The 12744-nt window shown below is 40.2% G+C and overlaps 1 protein-coding gene across 1 annotated transcript in view; it reads right to left on the bottom strand.

Annotated features, from left to right (window-relative positions):
* Window positions 1-12744, bottom strand: part of Pect (phosphoethanolamine cytidylyltransferase) — a 71885-nt gene that overhangs the window by 41971 nt on the left and 17170 nt on the right. The window contains exon 2 of the mRNA XM_080272173.1: window positions 12127-12264. Coding sequence (XP_080128299.1) covers window positions 12127-12264 — 138 coding nt within the window. The remainder of the gene's footprint in view (window positions 1-12126; window positions 12265-12744) is intronic.

Here is a 12744-nt window from a genome sequence, read left to right as displayed (position 1 = left end):
TATTTTTTATATATATATATATATATATATATATATATATATATATATATATATATATATATATATATATATATATATATATATATATATATATTTTATATTATAATATATATATATATATATATTATAATATATATATATATATATATATATATATATATATATATATATATATATTTTATATTATAATATATATATATATTATATATATATATATTATATATATATATATATATACACTGATTATCTATCTATCTATCTATCTATCTACCTATATATGAGGCGTCTAGAGCCAAAGGGGCATCCCCACCAATATACTGGTTTTGAGTTAGGTATGAGAGACAACAGGCTTAACCCTCTTCTCAGTGACAGCACTGGTTGCCATACAAGATTCGGCCTTCTGGACAGTGGTAGGGGGGCTCAAAGTCACGTGGGTTTGTCCATGCTGCCGGGCGAACAAATCAGAGCAGGCAGGCATCTAAGCCACACAGCCCAAACCAATCAGCATTCTCACTCTCTGCCACTCCCCCAGAGCAGCCAATCAGCAAGCGTGTGGCCCGCCCGGTGTGACGGTGAGGATTCCCTCCCGTGTTCACTGAGGTGTATAATTATTACGTATAGGATTTTTACCCCATTTATCGTGGATTATTGGTGACAAGATGAGCTGTTGTTATTGGGGTTGAAGGGGGGGGTGACAAGATGAGTTCATCACATAGTTACAGTGAGGAGGTGGTGCCTATAACCTCTCGTAAGTGTCAGAAGTGTGTGGAGAAGTGGAAAAAGGTAGAAAGGAAGAGGAAAAGAGAGTGGTGAGGGGAGACAGCGGTAGGGGGCGTGGCACCGAGGAGGCAGAGTTGGATGTCGTTCTCCTAGATGACGACCCCACCATTTAACCCCCCACTACCCCTTCTCAATTTACTTAAGCACTACACAACTTTTTTTTTTTTTAGTGTTGTTATTTCAATCTATTATGGTAGAGGAAAAATAATAACTGCATTGATTTCAGTTTTAGTTGTAAAAAACGTGAAATTACAGTAATAATTATTCGTTTATTAATATTAAGTGAACTGGAATCTTCAGTTAATAAAGTTTTGTACATTAATACATTCGTTGATGTTTTTTCTGCTATGTTTTTAAATCCCTACAATATGTTATTATGCCCACTTATAAATTGGGGGTTTGGTTTACTGCCTGTTTTGTGGTTACGGTTATTATTGTTTTGTTTTTTTGGCTTTACATGTACAGCATAGGCGCTGATGATCATTTTGATGTATAAAAGGTTTGTTTATTGCCTTCTGGCTATGACATTGCCATAAACACAACTTTAAAGCGTCATAACTCAAAAGTACATTTTGGCGCCGATGCCCCTTTGGTTCTAGACGCCTCATATACAGTATATATATATTTTTAAATAACAGAACAGAGGAAGGAAAAACAAATGAATAAAAAAAAATAATCCATACACCAGATTACTGGTGTCCTCTGTTCATAAAATATCTGTAACAGTTAAGCTCCAGTCACACTGCAGGTACGACTTGTTGCAAACCTGAAAATCGCGAAATCAGTCCCCGACCACGGAGGTCTCTGAGCAGTCGTGCCACCGATCGGCTATCGGTGGTCATCTAGTGCCCGTCCAGTGTGCGGCCGAATGGTGACCATGGCCAGATACACACAGGTCAAGACACTGATGGGTGGCCAGCCGGTCGTCGGGAGGCCACCGACAAACGGCAGCTGGTCCGCGTCCTGTTGCAGTTTAGACAGCGACCGCTAGACTGACACCAGCCGTGGATTGGCCGGTGGCTGGTCTCGGTCCAGCCCACCACCTGTCGCTCAACCAACTGCCGGCTGGACGTCGGCCGGACTTCAACCACCATCCCAGACAGGAGGCTTGTGGATGGCGGCTGCTGCAGTCCAGTCGTCGCCTTGACGGACTGCAGACAGCCACCGCACAGAGCGGGCAGCGACCGGCCTCTGTCCGGATGGCAACCACCGCTTAAAAATCAGGTGTCGCCGACCAGTCGCAGTCCGTAAGCCAGCCAGACGCAGTCCAGCCGCCCACTGGGCAGCTTCCATGCCATGACATCGGTGGTCGCGGGGAGGTTTTTCGTGCAGCACAAAAAACCTAGCGATGATTTTTTGGTCGCCATGGTGGCCTGTGACTAGACCGAGACATATGAAGACCGGTTGTAAACCTCACCAAAATCACCCACGATTTGCAGGTCGCGGGTGATTTGAGATATATCGTACCTGCAGTGTGACTGGGCCCTTAGACTTGAACAGCTGTGGGTTGAAATTTGGAGGGAAATAACACTGGGGAAGCGAGTTCCAGAGAGAAGCAGTTCAGGAAATGAAAGAATTCTGATAGGCAGAAGTTCCGCAATATGGCTGAGTGACATTCCAGTCATGAGCGCTACCAGATGCCCGTGTAGCACGAGAGAAGGCATGGAGTGGTGGCACCATGGATGCAACTTCGTCTGAGCATTTGCCATAAAAATATCTGTAAAATAATGCAAGGGAGGCAACATTCCTTCTTACTTGCAGGGGAGGTACAGTGGAGTCTCATTTATCTGAAAATCATGGGACTTTCAAAGTTTTGTTTAATCGATTCATTCCGATAAAAGATACTGTAACAATATGTAGGATACAAGGGAACAGTATTGTACTCACCCATCACCCATTTCTGGCAACGTCTAGCCCACCACCACACCAGCACCCCAAAAGCCACTCAACCATCACCAAAACACTTAATACACTGTAGTAACTTCATATGTAACTGCACTTTTGTAACTGTAATAGAAACTGTCAACTTAAATAAATCTTCACTCAAATAAACTTAAATAAACCTTCACCAAAACAATTACGTAATTCACTGTATGGAGTTCTGACAAAGTTTTTTCATATTTTCTGTTTCCTTATTCAGTCATTTCCACATCATCCACATCATCTCCCACATCATCCAAATTTTCCAAGGTGGTGTATGCAGGTGAGGGAGTGGGCAACTTGCTCTAGTGACTAGCGTAGCAACAATAAACTAATGTTAGTGGCGTGAAACAAGCCCGCCGTGTTTGAATTTTCGGATAAATATCAGATTTTTGCGGTTAATCGATATGAGAATGTTTTAGTAAAACTTACGGTTAATGGCATATTACGGTTAAAAGAATTTTGGATAAAAGAGACTCCACTGTAGTTTATTTGTAATGGCAGGGTTGTTAGTAATTCTAACAGCTTTGTTCTGAATTTTGTCTAGTTGTTTTAATGCAACCTCTCCACATCCATTCCACAAGGGTGAGCAATACTCAAACTGAGAGCGCACATGACTCTTATAATTATACCTAACTGCTCATCAGCAAAGAAGTTACAGACTCTGTACAATAATCCAAGTTTCTTTGAGGCGGTTTTAGCAAGTGATCTAACATGAAAGGTCCAGCTGAGGGCATTGTTAAGTGAGACGCCAAGAGTTTCAATACTTTTGGAGATGGGAATATTAGTAGCACTGAAGGTAATGTACGAATCTGGCAATATCTGTCTATTAGTAAATTGTATATATTTAGTTTTACTAGCAATAAAAGAGACAAGGTTGTTTTGTCCCCATTCATTGATAGTAGCTAGGTCTTGATTTACGGAGATTGCTGTACTGAGCTGAGAGGCAGAGATATCAGACTTTGTAAATGGGTGTTTGAGTGTGAATGAACTATGTAGTGTTGAGTCATCTGCGTATGAGTGAATGGGATTCTGGGTGACAGATAAGACATCATTAATATGAACCAGGAATAGGTTGGCGCCAAAACTGACCCCTGCAGCATGCCAGTGATAACTGAGTGGAAATTGGAATATACAACATCTACTTTTACTCTTGTTTTCCTGTCACTAAGATATGAAGAAATCAAAGGAACAAAAGACGATAGTCCATAGCAAGGGAGTTTGGACAGCAGGGAATGGTGCCATACTCTATCGAAAGATTTAGAAATATCAAGAGCTACTGCATGAGTTTCTCCATGTAGATCAACTGATTGATGGATGGTATGAGTTAGGAGATTGAGTATGTCAATGGTGGATCTTTCGTGGCAAAAACCATACTGTCTATCACTAATTAAGTTGTTGGATTCAAGATGTTTAACAATGTGCTTATTAATTAAAGTTTCAAATACCTTACCAAGAGAAGATGTGACAGCTATTGGTCTGTAATCATATGAGTCAGAGGAACTTCCTTTCTTCGGAATTGGGTGGATATTGGCTTCTTTCCAGGAATTTGGGAATAATAGAGTAATATATACTGTATATATATATATATAAATATATATATATATATATATATATATATATATATATATATATATATATATATATATATATATATATATATATATACTGTATATATATATATATATATATATACATATATTATATCTATCTATCTACAGGTATAGATATATAGATAGATAGACTGATAGAGATACAGTCACTACTCGTTTTACGTTGATTCAGTATACGATAATTCGCTACAACAATAACAGAAAAGTTCCATCCCTAAATCCGATTTACGATGAATTTCCCACTATAACGATATTGTCCTTGGAAAATTTCGTACAAAGCGCCAGACACACGCAAGGTGACAGTTGCTTGTCTCAGGCAAGATGGCGGTCCCAGCGTGCAAAGCATAGTTTTGGTTCAGTGGCGGTCCTGCCACCCCTTCAAAGCCCTGTCTTTTCCACTCGTTCACATGTGACCCCTGCTATCGTCACCTCTCAGCCAAGCATCGTGCTACAGTAGGCCTATACATTGTGTGGCACCAGGCCAACGTTACGCAAGTGTGATTGTTGTGTTGCTGCAACGATTTACTGTACGTGAGTAATGCCGCTTGTGTTGGTGTGATAGTGTTTGTTTTGGTCTTGGAGACAACTTGGACCGACACAGGAAGTGATTAAGGTGTGTTTTCATTTTTGTTTCAGTCTTGGATAGGTGACTTTGGGAAGCTGAGTTGACGTAACCCCCCCTTTTATAATGTGTTTCAATCTCCCGATTTACGATAAAATCGTTATACGTTAAGGTATGACCTGACGTAACCCCATCGTATAACGAGTAGTGACTATCTATCTATCTATCTATATCTATATATGGAGCCTCTGTGGTACAGTGGTAGAGTGTGCATTTCATACACAGGTGAATCAGGGTTCGTGCCCCGCCAGGGTAATAAACTTTGGGAGCGTTCACCCGACCACGTACTGCATTGGCGGACACAAGGGGTGCTGTGGTTGAACCGTTGTCGCTTACTATAATGTATGCTTGCACCCAGTCGGCTTGAGAGGGCTGGTTACACTTGGTTCACAGACTACACGCACATCCAAAGCCACTACAACACTACAATTACACTTACAAGCACTTCTCACCCTACATACAATCTCTACCTGACAGCCTAAGCCACTTGGTAGAGATACATTGGCTGTATCGTCCCGACTTCGGTCAGGATAGGCTGGTCCTGCAGTGGATACTCAAACGGCTGATGATGATGATGATGATGATGATGATGATGATATATATATATATATATATATATATATATATATATATATATATATATATTTGTGAGTAAAAGGTGGAAGAGGAGCATAAGACAGTATGGATCAGTTGGAGCAAGGATTGTGTGGGTCAAGTTGAAAGTTGGAATACAAATGTGGGCGATTGTTTGTGTGTATGCGCCAACGCAAGATCGTGCTAGAAGAGTGAGAGAAGAGTTCTGGACAAATGTAGAAGTGTGCATGGAAAAGTTTGGAAGGAATGAGAGAGTGTTTTTGATTGGTGATATGAATGGTAAAGTTGGGAATGTGAAGGTGGATGGAATAGTTGGTGAGTGGGGTGTGCCTGCTGAGGTAGATGAGAATGGGAGTGCGTTAGTGGACATTTGTGCTGGGAGGGGGTTGGTGATAGCCAATACCTTCTTCAGGCATAAAATGATCCACAGGTATACATGGCGAGTGATGAGAAGGGTGGGTGGTGAACTGAGTGAAAGGAAGGCAATGATTGATTATGTGTGTGTGGATGAAAGGATGCGAAGATGTATATTGGATGCAAGAGTTTATAGAGGTTGGGGGAGTGGACTTTCTGACCACTACTTGGTGGTGGCCAGAATTAAAGTTCAAGTAAGATGGAGGAATAGAAGAAGGGAAAGACGAGAGGAAGGAGTAGTTGCAAGGAGAGTGGAAAGGTTACAAGAGGATGGGAAAAAGGCAGAGTATAAGAGAGAAGTGGAGGAACGATTAGGCAAATATGAATTGGAGCAAATGGGGGATGTGGAAGGTATGTGTAGAATATTTACAGAAGAAATATGTGCAGCATGTGATGTGGTGTGTGGAAGGAAGAGAAGACGGAGGGGGGTGCAAGGAACAGCGTGGTGGACTGAAGAGGTGAAACGGGCTGTGGCACAAAAGAAGAAAGCATACAATGAATGGATGAGAAAAAGGGGCGTGGAAGAATTTGAGAGGCGGAAGAGAGAGTTATATGTAGAAAGAAAGAGAGAGGTGAAAAGATTAGTAAGAGAGAGTAAGAAGAGAGTGGATGAGGAATTTGGAAGGAATTTGAGTGTAAAGTGGAGGGACTGTAAGAAAATGTTCTGGAAAGAGGTGAAAAGAGTAAGACAGGGTGGAAGTGAAGTTAGCAGGGGAGTGAAAGATAAAAATGGTAGATTACTAGTGGAGAAGGGAGAAAAAGTGAGCAGATGGAGAGAACACTTTAAGGAATTGTTGAACGTGGAGGATGGAAGTAATGCGAGTATAAGTGGCTGGGGAATGGCTGGGAGAAGGAGGGAGGTGAGAAGACAGGAAGAAATCAGTAGGATAGAAGTTGTGGAAGCAATGAAGAAAGTTAAATCAGGGAAAGCCCCAGGAATTGATGGAGTGTGTGGTGAAATGCTGAAGCATGGGGGAGAGATAGTAGTAGAATGGATGTGGAAGATGTGCAGATTGGCCTGGAAGGAAGGTAGAGTCCCGGATAGTTGGAAGTCAGGTATAATTATTCCCTTGTTCAAAGGAAAAGGGGAAAAAGAAGTGTGTGGTAATCATAGGGGCATTTGTCTTCTTAGTATAATAGGAAAAGTGTATGGTAGGATACTTATTGACAGAGTTAGAGAAAGAACAGAGAAATTAGTTGGAGAAGAATAGGGAGGCTTTAGGAAGGGAAGAGGTTGTGTAGATCAGATATTCATTCTGATCTTTAGTGGAAAAGTTTCTAGAGAAGGGAAAGAAGTTGTATGCGGCTTTCATGGATTTGGAGAAAGCATATGACAGGGTGGATAGACTAGGATTGTGGAAAGTGTTAAGAATATATGGAGTAGATGGGAAGTTGTTGAATGCTGTGAAGAGTATGTACGATGGTGCGAAGGCTGCAGTGCGTGTGGATGGTGAACTAAGTGAATTTTTCTCTTTGAAAGTTGGGTTGAAACAGGGATGTGTCATGTCTCCATGGTTGTTTAATCTGTACATGGATGGGGTAATAAAAGAGGTACAAGGTAGGGTAGTGGATGTTGGAGTGGCCCTGGTGAGACAGGATAGTGTTTGGAAACTCCCTGTACTGTTGTTTGCAGATGATACTGTGTTGTTGAGTGAAGACGAAGGGGAGCTGCAAGGCTTGGTGGATGAGTTTGAGAGAGTGTGAAAGAAACGGAATCTAAAGGTGAATGTAGGGAAGAGTAAAGTGATGGTCTTTGAGAGAGGTGAAGTCAGTGAATGTACAGCGAGGTTGGATGGTGAGGAATTGGAAAATGTGAGTACGTTTAAGTACTTGGGTAGTGTGATGAGTAAGGATGGAGGTTTGGAGGGTGAAGTGCTTGAAAGGGTACAGCAGGGAAGAAAGGTTGCTGGTTCTTTGAAAGCAGTGATAAGAAACAGGGAAGTGAGCATGGAAGTGAAAAAGTTACTACATGACAGTACAGTATTGTGATACCAACTCTAACGTACGGAAGTGAAGCTTGGACGTTGTTGGAAGGGCACAAGTCAAGAGTGAGAGCCGTGGAAATGAGTTATTTGAGAGGAGCCTGTGGAGTCACATGGAGAGACAGGCTGACGAATGAGGATATAAAGGAGCGTTGTGGTGTTGATGTGGATGTGATAGGAAGCGTTATGAGGAACACACTGAGGTGGTTTGGCCATGTGGAGAGGATGGAGGGTGAAAGACTGACGAAGAGAGTGTATGTGAGTGAGGTGGAGGGGGAAAGAGGGAGGGGGAGGCCAAGGATGAGATGGAGAGATGGGGTGGAGAGGTATATGAGAGAGGGGGGTGTGAGTTGGGAGCAGGGGAGTGAAATGGCGGGGGACAGGGCGACTTGGAGGCGATTTGTTTGTGGCCACCCCAAACGGGATTGAGGCGTCTGGCGATAGATAGATAGATAGATATATATATATATATATATATATATATATATATATAAATATATATATATATATAAATATATATATATATATAAATATATATATATATAAATATATATATATATAAATATATATATATATATAAATATATATATATATAAATATATATATATATAAATATATATATATATATATATATATATATATATATATATATATATATATAAATATATATATATATATATATATATATATATATATATATATATATATATATATATATATATATATATATATGCTGACAGGTAAAAGACAGAAAAGATACAAATACCTGTTCAAACAAGAAGGTTTAGATTAGCTACTGTCTACTAATACTAAAGGTTTTTAAACTCTGTAATCCATTATTATATTTCACTGGTTCATTCTTGGCATAACCAGATGATTTTGTTCAATTTACGGAGGTGCTCTACTAGTCAAGGGGCAAATGAATGCTGCAACTCTTCTCTTCAGTTAAAAAAGTATCTCCCATGCTGTATGAATTACTGTAGTATGAATGTACAAAACAAAATAAAAAATACATCATCAGACTGAAATTGTCATGGCAGACAAATTTATACCTAGTCCCAATCTTCCCCTACATTATGAAAAGCAAGCACTGAATTAACACTTTGGCATGCAGATGACGATATTCTCGTCATCCAAAAAACACCCATAAGCCCACCGATTACGATATTCTCGTCATCAAAATAAAACATTCACCAAAAATCCATTTACTGTTCAATTTTCATGGGATATGGTTTAAAATGAATGCCAATGGCCTCCCATTTTCTCTGAGTCATGTGACTGCCCCAGGCTGCCATGCAGCCACCCATACAAAAGAAAACATCAGAAGCTTCCCATCTCTGTTAGTGGTCAGACCCTGCTTACTGCCGCATCTGTTTACCTGCAGTTTTCCATAGATTTTTAATCATTTTCTGTCTTACTGCCTTTATATTCACTGTAAATCTTATCCATGATGGACAGTTACAAAGGAAAGGGCAAATCCATCTTGAATAAGGAGAAAGAAATGCATATAAAGAAGAAAGTTTTGAGAGTACAACAGAAGTAAGAAGGAGTGGAACTCACACCAACAAAGTCTGGGGCTGTAATGGAGGAAATTCCAGAAAGTGATTTCGAAGACCTTGACAGTACAGGGAATGACAGTGATGTTGCTAATGAATTGGTAGAAAGTGACACAGTAAGTGAAACAAGTGATTTTGGCGGTGGTGTCAAGCGTGGGGCTAGTGGCAAGCGTGAGGTTAGTGGTGTGAGAGAGAACGGTGGTGAGGGGTGTAGTGATGGCGGGTCACCACCACTTGATGCTGACCCAAGAAGTCCCTCTACCTTGGGCCAGACTCATGTCAGTGCCCCACGTCCCCATTTCCAACATGCCAGAGCTCCTTGTACCATTCGAGCAGATGATTCTGCCTGGTCAATAGACAACACTGCACTGTTTGTGTATGCCTGGTGTCAGTGTGTGCATGACTTCGAAGTGATATACTGTAATTGCTACGGATTTTCACATGCATAACAACAGAGCAATTACTGAAGACACTACTGACAGACTCATAAAAATCAGAACAGTAATGGAATACCCGACCAACAAATTCAAGACCTTCTATAGTCCCAAGAAACATCTGTCTCTAGATAAGGGTACAATGGCATGGAGGGGCTGTTTAGCTTGCAAAGTTTATAATCCAAATAAATGTGATAAATATGGAGTCAAAGACATTATGTCTTTGATTTTGATGTGTATGCAGGGACTGGGAAAACAACCACTGAAACAGTAATGGGTCTGACTGCACCACTGAGGAATAAAGGTTATCATTTATATATGGATAACTACTACAACTCAGTGGAACTTAGTGAATGGCTCCCAGAACAAGGTATGTACACCTGTACTCTCAGACTGCAGCATGGTGCAACCAAAGATCTCCTGCTAGAAGCAAAGAAGAACCTGCCAGCTGATACCACTATATTCCGACGGAAGGGCAATGTTTTCATAAGTCTGTGGAAAGACATTTCAGTAAAAACAACTTGCCATAATGCTGATATGCAAGAACTGCAAAGACAACGGAGAGTAAGGAAAAGAGATGGAACAACTTCACTGCAATGGGCCACTGTGCAAAAAAACCATGGCAATCTGTGACTACAATGATCATATGAAAGGAGATGATCACTGACAAAACGGAAATACCAAAAGTGGACAAAGAAAATCACATTCTACTTTTTGCAAATGGCTATTCATAATGCTTGTGTTCTGTGTATGTACTTTTCAACTGATGCAAAGAAACTGACATTCCTTGAGTTCCACGGACTCCTCACTGATCCACCGATGGACTATGAGTACATGGATTGGCCTGTCAGAAATGATGCGATCCCACATGCTGCTGACACAGGTGAACATGACTGCGGCACCGGTGGTAAAGTTGCAGCATCACCAGGGCCATCAGGTGTGAGGCAGTCGGTCTTCTCTCCTGCACCACGAGATGAAGATTCATCCTCCAACTCAGAAGAGAAGGTTGAGACAACACCTACTGGTCCTCCTGGGAAAAGACCTCCTACTGCTGATAAACCAGAATGTCTAAACAAGAATTTGAACCATGTCCTACTTAGCGTGAAATATATCTATGGTGTCGTGTCTGCTACATGTCTGGGAAAAGAAAAGACACCAAGTCTAAGTGCAAGTTGTGTCATATGGCTTTGTGCGTTGCACCTTGCCACGGCTTGTACCACGGCAAGAAGAAATACTGGGTGGTGAAGCACTAATGCTTCCCCACCATCCCCTTCACCTACCATCTGCTGACCATCTCCAGGAAGTGTATTTTACTGAAGCAGGTGGAGGGGTTATATCGATGCTCAGCTCATGGTCTACAAACATCAATAGTCAGTAAGTATAAATATAATTACTGTACAGTATACAGATTATTTTTATTATGTATGCATATACTGTATAGTGTATTTATCTTTATGCTGTATGTACAGTTAGTAACAATGATGTTCAATTCTGACATTTTTGAGTACATATAATACAGTACTGTACTGTAGAAAAAAACTCATGCAAAGAGTTAGAGACTAAACTGAATGAAGTAGCACATAAAATATCGTCAGAAATAAAATAATATACGAGTTGACAGTGTGATTTTTTTTTTTTTTTTTTTTTTTTTTTTAGTGATGTTGGTTGTCTGATCATTATTTTATACCTAAATTATTGTAGAACAAACATTTGCACACAAATGAAGAGTAAACTGAATAAAATAGCATAAAAAATGTCAAAAATAAAGAAAGAGTATAAATATTTGTGTTAGTTTTTTTACGTGTCATTGTACTTTCTCTTATAGTGTTGGTAATGTTTATATTCTCTATTCTCTTCAACCCTACATGCATAAATCCTTACAGAAAAATCTACAGCAAACAATTTTAGACCAAACTGAATAATATAGAGTGAAAAATAAGGTCAGAAATAAGAAAAAAGTACAAACATGTGCAAGTAACTATGCGTGGCCTGGCAATTCCCAGCCAATTCTGGGGTGGCACGGGCCGAGCGCACCAGGCAGGCCAAAGTGTTAACACCACAAGTTCATATTTAAGTTTTAGATATAAAGTGGCACCTTGCACAAAGATCTCATGGCTGGCCTAAGAATTGAACCTACAGTCTATTGATTATGGGTTGATTATACTTCCAATTACACTTCTGCCAATCCCATATCTGAAAAACCAACAGTACCTTTCTTCCTGGGTGAAAACTGGAGGCCCCTTGTGTCGGGTGATCTCCTCATCCGTGTGGACTCCAACAATTAGGTAATCACCCATTGCCTTTGCCTGACGCAGTGAGTTGGCATGGCCAAAATGTACCATGTCATAGCTGTGAACGAAACATCAGTAGGCATGTTAATTCTACACAACGAGTACTGTACTATGTGCGGTAACATTTATGAATGAAGTACCGGTATCAAATCCATGCCAAAGTCATGTACAGTAATTACTTGGAACTCTTAGCATATCACAGTTGTGAGATTTATGCCAATGTGATGTGTCAATATTGGAAAAATTGTGTAATGGGTTGGTGCTGCTGTGACTGAGGGGGTGGCAGTTGGTGTTGGGTCTCATGGGTAGCTAGAACATGATATATACATGCTACTTTCTCAAATTATTTATTTCACAGATTTTAACAAGCTAATCTATGATTACTGCAATTGGATTCTCAGGGGCTTAGGTTAACTTTACTTCAATTAGCCCAGATAAGAAATTATTAATTACTATGGTATCATATGATTAAATATCAAAAACCTTACATAAAAAAAAATAAGACATTTTTCTCTTAAACTGCAGTGTTCAGTACTGC

This window comes from Coenobita brevimanus, chromosome 50 (genome assembly GCF_032717465.1).
Source record: "Coenobita brevimanus isolate Jiangsu-jjx chromosome 50, ASM3271746v2, whole genome shotgun sequence".
Lineage (NCBI taxonomy): Eukaryota > Metazoa > Arthropoda > Malacostraca > Decapoda > Coenobitidae > Coenobita > Coenobita brevimanus.
The sequence above is the reverse complement of the archived record's forward strand: the minus strand, read 5'-3'. Positions and strand labels throughout refer to the sequence as shown.